Genomic DNA, 12,724 nt, shown 5'->3' on the forward strand with positions numbered 1-12,724 from the left:
ATATTAATTCTGTTCTGTTCTTTTTCTTTATGAGCCTATTTTAAAGCAAAATTAAGCTTTCCAAAAGAAAGGGGCAGTGGAACACTAAAGCCGGCTAGAGTCGCTGTTGACAGGCCTGCTGTAGTGTTTAAATTAGCGAATAAGGTGCGAAATACTGAAAGCGCCAAAACTAACATTGACTTTATTGATGAGGTTAAAAACACAATATCCATCTATTACATTGCGGAACAACTGTATATTTCCGGTCAATATCATTATTTTTCACCTATATCGCTGTTGTCGAGAACTTCCTTATTTAAATCACCAACTTTCGACTCAAACTGTTCAGCTATCGGGTTGGTATGAATTTACGTGTTCATGTTATCTATTCTAACGAATAGTTACACACATTCATTTGTGTACTACTGTTCTTTAGGATATTTTACACTTGCAAGAAGTTTGCGATCATCAAATCCCGAATTCACAATAATGTGGACTACGAATACATTTCACAAGAATACAAGTTCGTCATCAAATTTTCAGATCACTAGTGAAAACTGTACCAATTCACTAAGTCCTTGTTTGACAGAATCTGTTATCTTCTGAATTAGATACTTAGATGGCCCGTCTTCACTGGACTGCGGGCCCCAGCATCTCTTCCACTAGTTTCGTTCCCTCGCCAATGTCATCCAAGATGCTCTCAAGTTTCGTGAGTGACTTTGACGAGGTCCTTGAGCCGTATCCAGCTGAGCTATTCGTGTAGCGAACACGTCACTCGTCTCGCTGGCTGTCTCCCTCGAGGGCGTTTAACATCTCTTGGGATCCACTCTAGCGTTCTTTTGGTCCATCTATCGTCGATTCTTTTCATAGTGTGACCGGCCCTACGCTTTGCTTTCGATATATATTCCGCTGGGTCGCGAAGACGAGACATTCCTCTTAAGTCGGAGCCGCGAAGACCGGCTAGGTGTTGTGTGCGTCGGTTAAACTTCAGAAGACATCTCTCAAAGGCTCTGTCGATAGTAAGTCGCTTCCTAGACGTGGCAGCGGTGTCTGCCCACGTCTCCACTGCTTAACAAAGCGCTGGAAGAACTGTGGAGTCGAACAGATGGTCACGAAGATTTTGGTCCGTAGCTTCCCGGGTGCGAATGCTGCTCATGTTGCTCTCATTCTTCTATTCAGTTCTTCCTTCAAGTCGTTTTCCATGTTCATAGAACGTCCGAGATATACGTATGACGAAGTTTCCACGATAAGAGAGCCTTCAAGTTGTACTCCACCGTCGTTGCAGTAGGCGTTCTTCATGAACTGTGTCTTCTTTCTGTTTGTTCGCAGTCCTACTCTCTTCCCTGCTTCATTCAATTCGTTGAGCATCGTTTCTGCTTCATTGGTACTGCTCGAAAAGAGAACGATGTCATCCGCGAAACGAAGGTTCGAGAGAAATCTTCCATCAACACGTATGCCCCTTTCTTCCCAGGAAAGTGATTTCATTATCCATTGCAATGCAGCCGCGAACAGCTCCGGCAACATAGTATCGCCTTGTCGCACCCCCTTTCCAATGGGTATGGTGAGGGAGCGGTGGAAAAGCTGTATTCTAGTGGTGCATCGATCGTAGCAACTGGCTAATGTCCTCACATACGACGCGTCCACACCTTGATCGAGCAGCGCTGACAGTATTGCATTCGTTTCTACTCTGTCGAAGGCTTTCTCCTCATAGTCGACGGAAGCTAGAACAAGAGGGAGGCGGTATTCCCAGCAAACCTCTGTGACCCTTTACACGGTCTGGATGTAGTCCAAGCAGCTGAATCCCTGACGAAATCCAACTTGTTCTTGAGGCTGGGCTTCATCCAGCGTCCTAGATATGCGCGTGAGGATGATTTTGGTGAATACCTTGTGTAACACGCTCAGCAAGCATATCGGACGGTAGTTCCGAAGGCCCTCTCGGTCACCTTTCTTATGGATAAGAACGGTTTGCGAGGTCTTGCACTGGTTTGGGATCCTTTCTTTTTGAATTTAGGGTATCGTGCGTTGCAAAGATTACATGAAGTGGATGGCCCGAAGAAAGTCTGCTGATATAAAATCAGGTCCGGGGGCTGTGCCAGGTTACATGCTCTTGATAGCGACTAGTACTTCCGAAGGGAGAATCCGTATTTGAGCTTCACCACGGATTCTCCCTTCGGAAGTACGAATCGTTATCAAGAGTGAAATGAATTGCTGTTATTCGCTCGGAATATCGACAGATTTAATCACTGTGTACAGCTGTAAAACAAGAACTTTTAACGCTAAAAAAATAATTCTAAGAATGCAAACGGTATTCTTTTATGAATCTTCTCTTTTTTTTATCTTTTCTTTTTTTGCAAACGGTATTCTTTTATAAAAAACATAGAGTGCACGTATAGTCGGAACACTCTCAAAACCAAAATTACAAACTTTATATTTCTTATTTTCTATTTATTCCTACAACCATGTTTCATCACTATGTAATTCATTACGATGTGATATAACAGTGTACTTGATTTTGCATAATACCGATTTGAACTTAGCAATGAGAGTTTGGAAAAAAAAAATCAAAATAACGTGAACACAGGGTCTATCGGCAAGATCATCGTCATTTGTCAATAGAATTATTCTGAATATGTGTGAAGTTTTTCTTGTTTCTTTTGATATATGAATACTGTATATATCTGTAGAAATGTCATTTGATGGAGTAGTAGCGGTTGCATAACATTTTAAAAGGAAGTCAAATATACTAGGAAATTTTCCTGTCCCTGGACTTTACGGCAATTTTTTATTGACACGGTAAACGAGCAAATGATATAGCAGAAAATGCCAAACAAAACTTACACCTTATGCGGTTTCCGTATCATGAAAAGTATGAAGTATGCGTATTGAAGAAACATAACTGCGGGAAAGTGATCAGTTCCCGAAGACAGCCATTTTCTCACCGATCCTAGAGAACGAGGTATCTCCAGAGATTGCTGTGGCGAATTTTCCTCAAAGATCTGAGTCTAACCACGTGTAGATACAAGAACAAGCAAGAAACGTGAACCGATTTACCAAGTATTAGACGTGTCATTGCTCGGATTCTCCAACAGAGCTATGTAAGACTAAATTCAGCCTCTGGAAGACATTTGAATGTGACCTAGACAACAAGAAGGATTAGGAGAATAGAAATTTCCCGACATATCCCACAGATTATGTACCATTTAAGGTGAGCCTTTAACCAACATATGCATCCTTAATTGTGAGTTAAACTGAATGCATTATGCACTATGCACTGAGTGCATCATAGAGTGCGGCCTTCCGGTAGTCTTCAGCGGTTTTTCTAGTTCTGTGAGCAGAAGCGACCCAGACCGCATGCTCTGTTGTTTCACAGTACTACAGTGTAGACATGACGCCTTTTTGAAATAATCTCGACAGCGTGAGTTCGTTCAGCATGACAAAAAGGATGGTTGTTCCTAAAAGCTCCATGCTCCATGTCTAGTTACGGCTGGCGACGTGCTATAGCACATCTTTCTGCGATGTATGGGAATCTTGCTCTACAGAAGTGTGGAGGTTATAGGGCTTATACTTTCCTAAAGGTACACTCGAATGCCTGATTGCTTTTTGCGCAACCATTACCAGCGTGAGTAGCAAACAGACTCGTATATGCGTTCCTTTTTTCCAGTAAAATTTGAGATTTGGAAGTGGTTATGATCGTCGCTGAAAAAGGTGTGGCTTTAGGATGCTCAATAGTACCACGTGGTTCACAGCACAACGTTCAAACGTAAATGCGTCGTAGAGTCCTTCAATGTTACTTCGCTCCATACGAACATTTCAAACGATGTCGCGATGCAGGCTGTTTTATGAACGGCTCACACAGTACCAGGCTTCATTAAACATGTACGGATTGACCACTAGGTAGATTACGAAGCTGATAAGTGAGTGCCTGAACTGCTCTATTTTCCGGTGTTTGAGCTGTACTGCCAAGAATTTAGAAGCCTGGCTATAGGACAAAGGCGGACACCTACCCTTGTCATTATTTTCATGTCCAAGATCGAAAAACCTATACTGGAACCACTTTATTGTCGCTACATAGATGGTTTGTTCGCCTAACACAGGCAGAATTGAACTCATTCTTCACAACTAACAGTGTCCACGAATTAAGTTCAGAAAGACGAAACCGAAAGACAACGGGTTGGCTTTCTTGAATTTGCGCATCCATTTGCGGAATGGGGTGTAAAAGACTAAGTGGTGTTCGAAATCTGGAAGCAGAAACATCTTATTCAACTATATTTCAGCTCATTCTAACAAAACGAAGAAATCCGTTATGAGTAACATGAAGAGAAAGGTGGCAAGGTTGACATCGATTATCCAAAAAAAAAACATAGTCTGTAAATCTGGCTAATAAAGTAACAACATCCATTGGGTATCCGATTGGAGACTATCACTCAGGACGCACGACTTCTCTCTAGAAGATCTAACGTAGTAGACGGCTCAGAAAAGATTTCATTCTCTCTACTTTACAGATCTGATGGGATGAAAAGAGCGGTACGGAGCTCTCCAAACCAGGTGGGTCTACAGAATGACGTGAGAGCTGGTGAAACACCATCAGCGAACCTCACGTGTCAGCTGGTACGTAATTGTGTGCTGGCCAATTCCGTACAACTCCCAGCTGCGTGGTTTGCATGTCTCAAGAAAAGTTTGATTGCACGGTATCAAGAGTGGTGTATTGTACCACGTGGAGGTCGTGTGGAGACGATTACTTAGGGGGAGCAGATCTAGATGCGCTCGCAAAAAACTAGGCCTTTTACCCACTCAGACTACACCGCAAAATGCGTCATGACTCCAACATTAGAAAACGTTACGATGCTATCCTTTGAATCCGAAAGCTATAGCTTGCAGAACATTACAGGCATTTTGAATAACTGTCGAAAGTCGAAAAATGAACAGAAAGAATGGGTGTATTGCGATCACAAGCGAGTTAGCCGCATAGCAAGATCTGTGTGGGTTTTGATCTACGAGACGGGCCTTTGGTTCCCTTGTGACTTACAATTGTGGTATGTGGTGCTCTGTTACGTTACCAAATTTAGTAAGTGAGGTAAGCGTCAGCCGATGTGTTTTTCTTTGAGTTCGCTTGTCAACTGAATGACTTCTATAGAGTGATAAAGCGCATGAAAGAATAAATGGCTAATGGCTTTGGTTTTTCAGGGCTTGATGAAGGCTATAACGCCAAGACTTCTGGTGTTAACACTTTAATACCAATACCATGGCATAGTGATGGCTTTGAAATAATATTTGAAATATTTTCGTTATTTTTCACTAGGGAGACGAAACTCAAGATCTACCATACAGCAAGATGCTCGCAAATGGACTCATGCACTCAGTCTAAGTGCAGTAGAATTGAGCTAGACGAAATAGTTCCTGAGCTCAAGAAATTATCTTCATACCCAGGATACTCAATTTGTAGGAACATGTGCGGTGATATAGCATCCGGTTGCTTCCTGCCAATTCCAGCATGCATATTTTTTAGAATTGGCCATGTTTCGAAGAAGTCGCAGACTGTCTATGAATTAGGAAGTTGCATGGAGTGGTAACCAGTAATTCAAATCTATGTTAAATTCATGCAGGAATATTTCATATTTCAATTCATAATACAGGAAAATTGAAATTTTTCACTTTACAATTTTATGTCAAAAAAAGTACGACAAATTGTCATTGACGGTGATTTCTTTGCGAAAACCACATTCTCCACTGATGGACAAAAGATTCGCTGTAGTCCCAATGGAGGCTATGATGCTACCAGATTATTATCAACTTCCCGTTGAATATGAGTCAGAGGCCCGTGAGTATGCTCTATACTTTTGTAAATTGCACAAATCGCATGATCTTTTCTTGCGAAGATATGGAAGCACCGCAAACATGTAAGTGTCCACATGGTTCACTTCAAAATTTGACAAAAGAAGTATCAAAAGTAATGCCAATACGCACAATATTCACAGAAATATTCACTGATGGCAAAGAAATGTATGCGCTTCACAAGGAAGGACAGATCACTCTCGCTATAGAATCAAATTTGCTTATTGATGGCACCGAGTACATAATCAGTCAACCTTGTGAGATCTCTGTTCTGGGGGTTGAAAGGTGCTACAGCTGTAACGAAGGCGCAAGAATTGATTTATTTTGCAATTCATCAATAAACTCGTGGGTTACAATCACTTCGATCACCTTGATTCCCGTTGATCTTCGAACTGGTCGAGCGGGTGCCAGTAATTCTTCCATTTGTCCCGATCGCGTGCCAGAGTAGCGCAGTGGTTCCTCCTTTCGAGTGGGACACGGAGAGCATCATAATTTTCTCTGAAGGACTTCGTGAACAAATCTGACAATCGGGTCGGTGGTCTTCCGTCGGTCTTTAGTGCGCTTAATATCGTGGGGAACAAAGTCGCTCACGGCTCTGGTCCAACGGTTGTCGTTAAAGCGCATCACGTGTCCGGCCCACCTTATTTCACTTTCCTTGACAAACGCGGCGGCGTCTCTAATTCTCGAGAGTTGACGTAGGAGAGAACTTCGAATCCCGTCCCTCACTTGCGTGAAACGAGACACTCCTAGCATCACTCTCTCAACTGCGCGTTCAATGACGCTCACCGCTCTTCCTGCTTGCGAAATGCCCAGGTTTCCGAAGCATAAGTCAAAGCAGGAAGTACGGTGGCGTCGAAGAGGTAAGTACGGAGCCGGGTGTTCCTGGTCTTTTTCATTACATCCTCGATGCTCTTGTACGCTCCCCAAGCCGCTCGTCTCCTCCTGCCCAGCTTGGGGATCAGGTCGTTAATCATGTTCAATTCCCGACCCAGATAAACGTAGCTGGTGCATTCTGATATGTTCGTTCCGTTCAGCGTGAATGGGGCATCCGGGACCCATCCGTTGCGCATAAACATCGTCTTTTGGAGATTCAGCTGAAGATCGATGCACCCACGTGTTTCGTCGAATTCGGTCAGCATTCGTTCCGCTTGGCTGATGCTAGGTGTTATCACTACAATGTCATCAGCAAAGCTCCGATAGTGTAGCTGCTGACCGTCAACCTTCACTCCCATGTCGTCCCATTCCAACTTTCGCACTGCGTTCTCGAGGGTGGCTGTGAATATTTTGGGTGAGATTGTGTCACCCTGTCGGACCAACCTCTTCACGTCAATGATGATGTTCTTGTAGAATGGCGAAATTCCGGTCGTGAAGTTGCTGTACAACTCTCGAAGTACCTTTATGTACTCAGTAGGGACGTCTTGGTTGTCCAAGGCTTCCACGACCGCTTCCGTCTCAACTGAGTCGAAGGCCTTCTTTAACTCGACAAAGATGAGACAGAGCAGCATCTTGTACTCTCGCGATACCTCGATGAGTTTCGAAACAGTGTGAATGTGGTCAATCGTGCTGAATCCTTTTCGAAACCGTGCTTGCTCGCATGGAGTCCTTCATCAAAACTTTCTCAATCCTATTAAGGATCACTCTTGTAAAGAGCTTGTAGATGACGGACAGTAAGCAGATTGGGCTATAGTTGCCGATGTCATGTGGATCTCCCTTTTTATACAGCAACACGGTCTTGCTGGTCTTCCACTGTTTAAGAACCTTGCATTCCGACAGGTAACGTGTAAAGAGCCTCGCCAGGGTGTTGATGAGTACTGGCGGAAGGTTCTTATTCTAGTGCTCTGGTCTTATTCTGTCGGGACCGGGTGCCGTACGATTTCTCACCTCTCACATAATAGCATGTCGTATTTCGGACGGGAGAATCTCTGGAGTGACATGTCCGTCTTCCCTCAGATGGTGAGCAGGCAAGTGGACATGGTTGTCGAAGAGATCGGAGTAGAAGTCGTAGATGATTTTCTCCATCCCCCTTCTCGATGCAGTGGCTGTTCCCTTTGGGTTCCGAAGAGCAGTCATCCTCGTCTTGCGACTGGCGAAGTCTCGGCGGGCATAGTGGATGCTTTTCCTCGCCTCTGCAGCTTCCGCCAGCACTTCTGCTCTTCTCTCTTTAAGGTCTTCCTTTATCGCCTCTCTGCAATGCCTAGCGAGCACGAACGTGAGTTCTTGGTTCTTTGCGGCTCGTGCTGCTCCACGCTGACGTATCAGCTCAAGGGTTCCAAATGACAGGCGTCTCTTGGTGGTTTTAGAACTGTCAGCCTTCTTCACGCAGTCGTGAAGGTGTTCAACGAGCCGGTCGTATTCCTCGATGTTGTCCATTGCGGAATGTTCCCAAAAGCCGGCTAACGTAGCGAAAAGATCCCAGCTGATGATAGTTCTGGGACTTTGCTTTCTAAACTTAGCGGCTTTCTTTTCTCTCCTTGTGAAGGAAAATCTTCTTCGGAGGAGGCGATGGTTCGATCCCCTATAGAACTTCTGTACAACAGTGACGCCCGTCAGGCAGAACCTTTTATTGACGATGATGTGGTCTACTTCATTACGGTACCCTCCACCGGGTGACTCCCAAGTCCAGCGTAGAGAGCAGGGCTTCTGCAATTGCGAGTTCCCAAGGATGGTTTTAGTCGTCATGATGAACTCGGAGAGCCTCTTCCCCTGTTCATTCCATTGCAGGCAGTGGGTCCCGATGAGAAGTTCCTCCGGCGTTCTTCTTGGGCCAATTTTGGAGTTGAAATCGCCAATTATGACCTTGGAGAAGGCATGATCTTCTCGGTAGAACTTCTCCAGGTCCATGTAGGAAGCTTCGACTTTTTCTCCTTCGTAGCTTGATGTTAAGACGTAAGCGTGTCGAAGATAGTCAAAGCTGACGTTGGACCACATCTTCTCATCCGCAGACGTCCGATTCGGGTCGTAAGTTGTTCGAAAGAGTCGATGTTCTTTGCCATACTCGTGTTGATGAGGACGCCGACTCCACCAACGCCTCTACTGTCGCATGTTCCTAGGAAAAGTTCTTCTCCAGTTTCATATACGGGGTTGAGAGGGTGACGTCGTCTCGTCTCGGTCAGTCCGATGACGTCGTACTTGATCTTCTTCGCTTGCATCATCAGATCTTCGATGGCCGCTTCCGATGCAAGCGTACGTGCGTTATAAGTACAGATCGCCATCCTAGTCCTTTTCCGTTTCGGTAGCCTATATGAATACTGCAACCCCGTCCTACCCAGCGCTACCGTACCAGGCTTTCATCCGGAATCAGGAGACTCTTTTCTATTACCGTGTTTTGTGCGAGAATCAAAAATTTGCTCTCGCGAGCGCAAGTGCAAGAAATAGATGCAGAGAATTAATTTCCTAGTTTTGATCTACCTGATCTAAGTCCGCTAGTGAATGCCATGAAAATACATGGCATATTGGCATATTACCCTTACGGCATGCGCTACGTTGGCTGTAGCCACTGGTTTGGCGTACTTATTTGGACTCAAGGTAGTCTTACTGGTGGTCAAAATAGCGCTGTTGCTATTACTCACCAGAATCAAATTGGCTTGCAGAATCGTATGCTTGTTAGTAAAGCTGTTTTACAAGAGCACTGCATGGGTAAGTTGCAAATGCAAGCAATAGTTTAGCTCATTTTAATAAGAATATTTAGAATTCAAAAAAAAATATATAAAAAACTCACAAAAGTACTAATTCCACTAGGAAGCCTGCCCACCGAAGGCCACACATTTGAAAAATACGATGTGGCAGCTCCTAAACGAGAAAAACTGTGGGTTCTGTGATCTTTGTAGTGCTCATAGTTGTTTATCGGACATCGAGGAACGACGCCGACACTAACAAGCGACAGTGGAACGACGCCACCACCGCCCACTCCAACAAGCTGCAATCAAGTGAAGCCAATATTGAAACCTATCATCCGGTGATCTTTGTCATAACACTGGTTTCAATATTTTCGAATTTGTGGCCCGGAGTGTCCTGATGTCTGGATCAGGACCCTAATTCTGTATTGTTATGCTATACTTTTGTGCACAGTACCATATATCCTTTGTGCAAACAATCGGCATTTTAAAAAGTTGTATTTTCTTATCATGATGACCGCACACGATGCTTGTTTACTTTACGACCGCCCAGATGGGTCATTCCTGTGTTTGTGAATCTTAGTGAGCACACTTTCTTCGTTCGCCTGTTAAAAAATTATTCTACCATTGAACCAGAATTCATTTGGGCGCAAGCCCAAACACAATCTGTAGTGCAAAGAAGGAAACTAGGAATTCCTTCGCATCAGCACATGCATAAACACAAACGGTTCCTTCCAAATTAGATCTCAACTAACTGGGAAGCTCTAAAGTAGACATGTATAATAAAAGACAAAAAAGAGAGAACACTTCCTTGTGGCATATTTCAGGAGATTCTCGAACAATACACGACTAGGTTTTCTCAATTAACTGGCAGCATAATCACTTGCTATCCTGTTCTAAAGTTTCTAGAGGTGAGCTTCCTTGTGTGAGTTCAACCTTTGTAAGAAAATCGACACATTAAGGTTGATTGTCGAGGTGGGCATTTCGAACCTGCCGAAGACACTCCAATTAACACTCCAGCTATTGCTGCTGCGGTTGTCACCAAGGAGTTCGAACCCACGTCAGAAAGCCACTTACGCCTAAGGGTAAGATTCTTCTCTCCAATCCTGAATTCAACCTGTTTTCCACCACAATAGACATTTCAACACGAAACACAAATTTTGCGTTGCGTTGAAAAGACTGTAGGGAAAAATAAACGTGAAAAGAAATAGGCATGTTAAATGTTGGCGTGTTCGAACCTGTGTTTTTGTCAAGGTCGGAGACATTGTGTCAATTATTGAGATGAACTCGGGGCCCCAAAGGGAAAGTGCTTTTTGGAAAGCAAAATTGACTATTGCGAACCGTGGTCGTAATCAGGATTCTCACGCCAAGATGGTTGAGGTGAAATCGTTTCCTATTTCTTCTAACTGAGACATTTTAACTTTTTTGGAATCTTATAACTCTTGTATCTTATATTTATGACAGGTTGGTTCCTTTCCAAGCGACTGCGTTCACCTCATTGACGATAGACGAGTTTCTTGTCGCCTCGCTATTTCTAAGAAGGTAAAATTCGCAGGTGTTTTCTTTCAACCTGAAAGTATGGGAAATAAAGCGGTTTTGCCCTAATACAACGTTTGCTAGCTTTCTATTTTATAGCTCGCTCTTGTAGGTAGAAGTCACTCCCGCATCGTCCATGATTTTAGAACTTGTAAACGATCACTTCAATACTCCGTTTAGTTAAGCGTGTAATACTGCATAATCAGACATAAATACGTATATACAATGTTTCATGTTGATCGATTTATTTTCGACTCATTTTCAAAGCAATCTATAAAAGATTTAAAATCTATAATGTCTGCTATAATCAACTTGCAACTCTTTTCAGATAATTCAGCAGAAAATGAACATTTTTTAAAAGTTATCCATGAAACGCACGAAAACGTCTAATTTATTCCTTAAATTAAATCATTTCATCGAACTAACTTCCTCACATTAAAGCAATTAAAGGTTTTCCCCATGCTTCTTGAGAAAAATGACGGAGTTTTGTGAGTCATCTTGCGATCGAATATTCGTTCAGCTGTTGTGAAATTAGTATGCGACGGCCAAGTCGATAATACAGTTCCCAAAAAAATCTAAACTGTTCGTAATTTCTGGAAGAAAAATGAATGCAGGCATTACAGAGCAAATGCTAAGAAACAGCAAATACGTATGGGCTGAAACTCGCTTTATCAAACGAAACCCTTCTTTTTATTTTTAGACCCAGATATCATCGACTCCGATGATAGATAAGGGACGTGGTATAAAGTCCCGTTCACTGTTATGGGTATTTTCGTGATATAACGACTTGTACTGTCCGTGTGGCAGAGTGCGGCAGACAACGCTCTACCAGCTCATTACTTCGCTCACATTAACTGCACCATTCTCTGCCTGCTGTACAATAAATGTATACTACTGAACCACTGTTTCGATCTGTTCAATTAGGGTGACAAAATCCCTAAGTCTCTAATCACCCACTTTTATACCAGAGATCTTCCTGCTCTCCTGACCGCAACCCCTAAACGTCATCATTTTTAGGAGTCTCTCATATCAGCTAATCGAATGCCAAGATTACTGAAGACCCGCTCCCATATTTGCTACCCGATTTTTGGTACATCTCTCGTCGACCACTTGGATAAGACTGGTCGAAAAAGTAGACATTGTGTTTTTCCTTCTTTCTTTATTTTCTTTGTTCTGTAGTTCTAATAAAAAGCGGATCAAATTACGTAAATGACATCGTAAATATCATGTACTTTGTGATATCATGTCGTTGTTACATACTGTACCACTCATATAAAGAAAAATCTTTTTAGTTCCTTCAATTGTCGAGAGATGCTGTGAAGCGATTGAGCACCAAGGCATTGTTACAGGAATCTACCGCCATTGTGGAATTCAATCCAATGTACAGAAGTTGAGGTAAAAACGACTATCACATATTACGCACTTATTTTGACTTGTAGATAGTGTGTCTCTGCTGATCGTGTGGGCCTGCATCGTTTTCATTCGTTCTCTTCCCTCGAAAACGTCATCCAAGAAGTTGATAAGTTTTGTAAGTGACGTTAACGACGTTCTTCAGGATGTATCTACCTGAGCTCTCTGCTGGTCCATCTGTGCTGCGAGCACTTCAGCCCATCTCGTTGACGTTTTCCTTCGAAGGTGTTTTAGATCTCTGAACTTTCCCCTAACGTTGCATCCATCATCAATTTCTCTGACAAAGTGATAGCCTCATCTGCTTTCCAGCATACATTCCGCTTGTTCACAAAGACGGCTACTGTTCTCTAGTC

The 12,724-nt window shown here is 43.2% G+C and overlaps 3 protein-coding genes across 7 annotated transcripts; 1 reads left to right on the forward strand and 2 right to left on the reverse strand.

Annotated features, from left to right (window-relative positions):
• Positions 1-1,131: 1,131 nt before the first annotated feature.
• RB195_025048 (uncharacterized protein) lies at positions 1,132-8,652 on the reverse strand (the record flags this gene model as incomplete). 2 transcript variants are annotated; one of them, XM_064213040.1, is made up of 4 exons in its annotated part: positions 1,132-1,744; positions 6,181-6,309; positions 6,598-7,413; positions 7,700-8,652. In XM_064213040.1, 4 exons carry the CDS (start codon positions 8,650-8,652, stop codon positions 1,132-1,134), a joined length of 2,511 nt encoding a protein of 836 aa, XP_064068921.1. The 2 variants fall into 2 exon arrangements, with proteins under 2 accessions (XP_064068921.1, XP_064068920.1); XM_064213039.1 differs by lacking the exon at positions 6,181-6,309.
• A 38-nt stretch (positions 8,653-8,690) lies between these two features.
• RB195_025049 (uncharacterized protein) lies at positions 8,691-9,023 on the reverse strand (the record flags this gene model as incomplete). The annotated part of the gene is made up of 1 exon (XM_064213041.1): positions 8,691-9,023. One exon carries the CDS (start codon positions 9,021-9,023, stop codon positions 8,691-8,693), a length of 333 nt encoding a protein of 110 aa, XP_064068922.1.
• Positions 9,024-9,255: 232 nt separating this feature from the next.
• Positions 9,256-12,722, forward strand: RB195_025050 (uncharacterized protein; the record flags this gene model as incomplete). Of its 4 annotated transcripts, none has more annotated exons than XM_064213044.1 (10): positions 9,285-9,447; positions 9,639-9,766; positions 10,253-10,336; positions 10,388-10,510; positions 10,680-10,805; positions 10,890-10,967; positions 11,074-11,135; positions 12,311-12,342; positions 12,401-12,489; positions 12,681-12,722. In XM_064213044.1, 10 exons carry the CDS (start codon positions 9,285-9,287, stop codon positions 12,720-12,722), a joined length of 927 nt encoding a protein of 308 aa, XP_064068924.1. The 4 variants fall into 4 exon arrangements, with proteins under 4 accessions (XP_064068923.1, XP_064068924.1, XP_064068925.1 ...); XM_064213043.1 differs by lacking the exon at positions 11,074-11,135 and adding an exon at positions 11,979-12,084 and having other exon boundaries at positions 12,292-12,342; XM_064213045.1 differs by lacking the exon at positions 10,680-10,805.
• Between the last annotated feature and the right edge of the window lie 2 nt (positions 12,723-12,724).

The sequence above is a fragment of the Necator americanus genome, chromosome X, assembly GCF_031761385.1.
Source record: "Necator americanus strain Aroian chromosome X, whole genome shotgun sequence".
Lineage (NCBI taxonomy): Eukaryota > Metazoa > Nematoda > Chromadorea > Rhabditida > Ancylostomatidae > Necator > Necator americanus.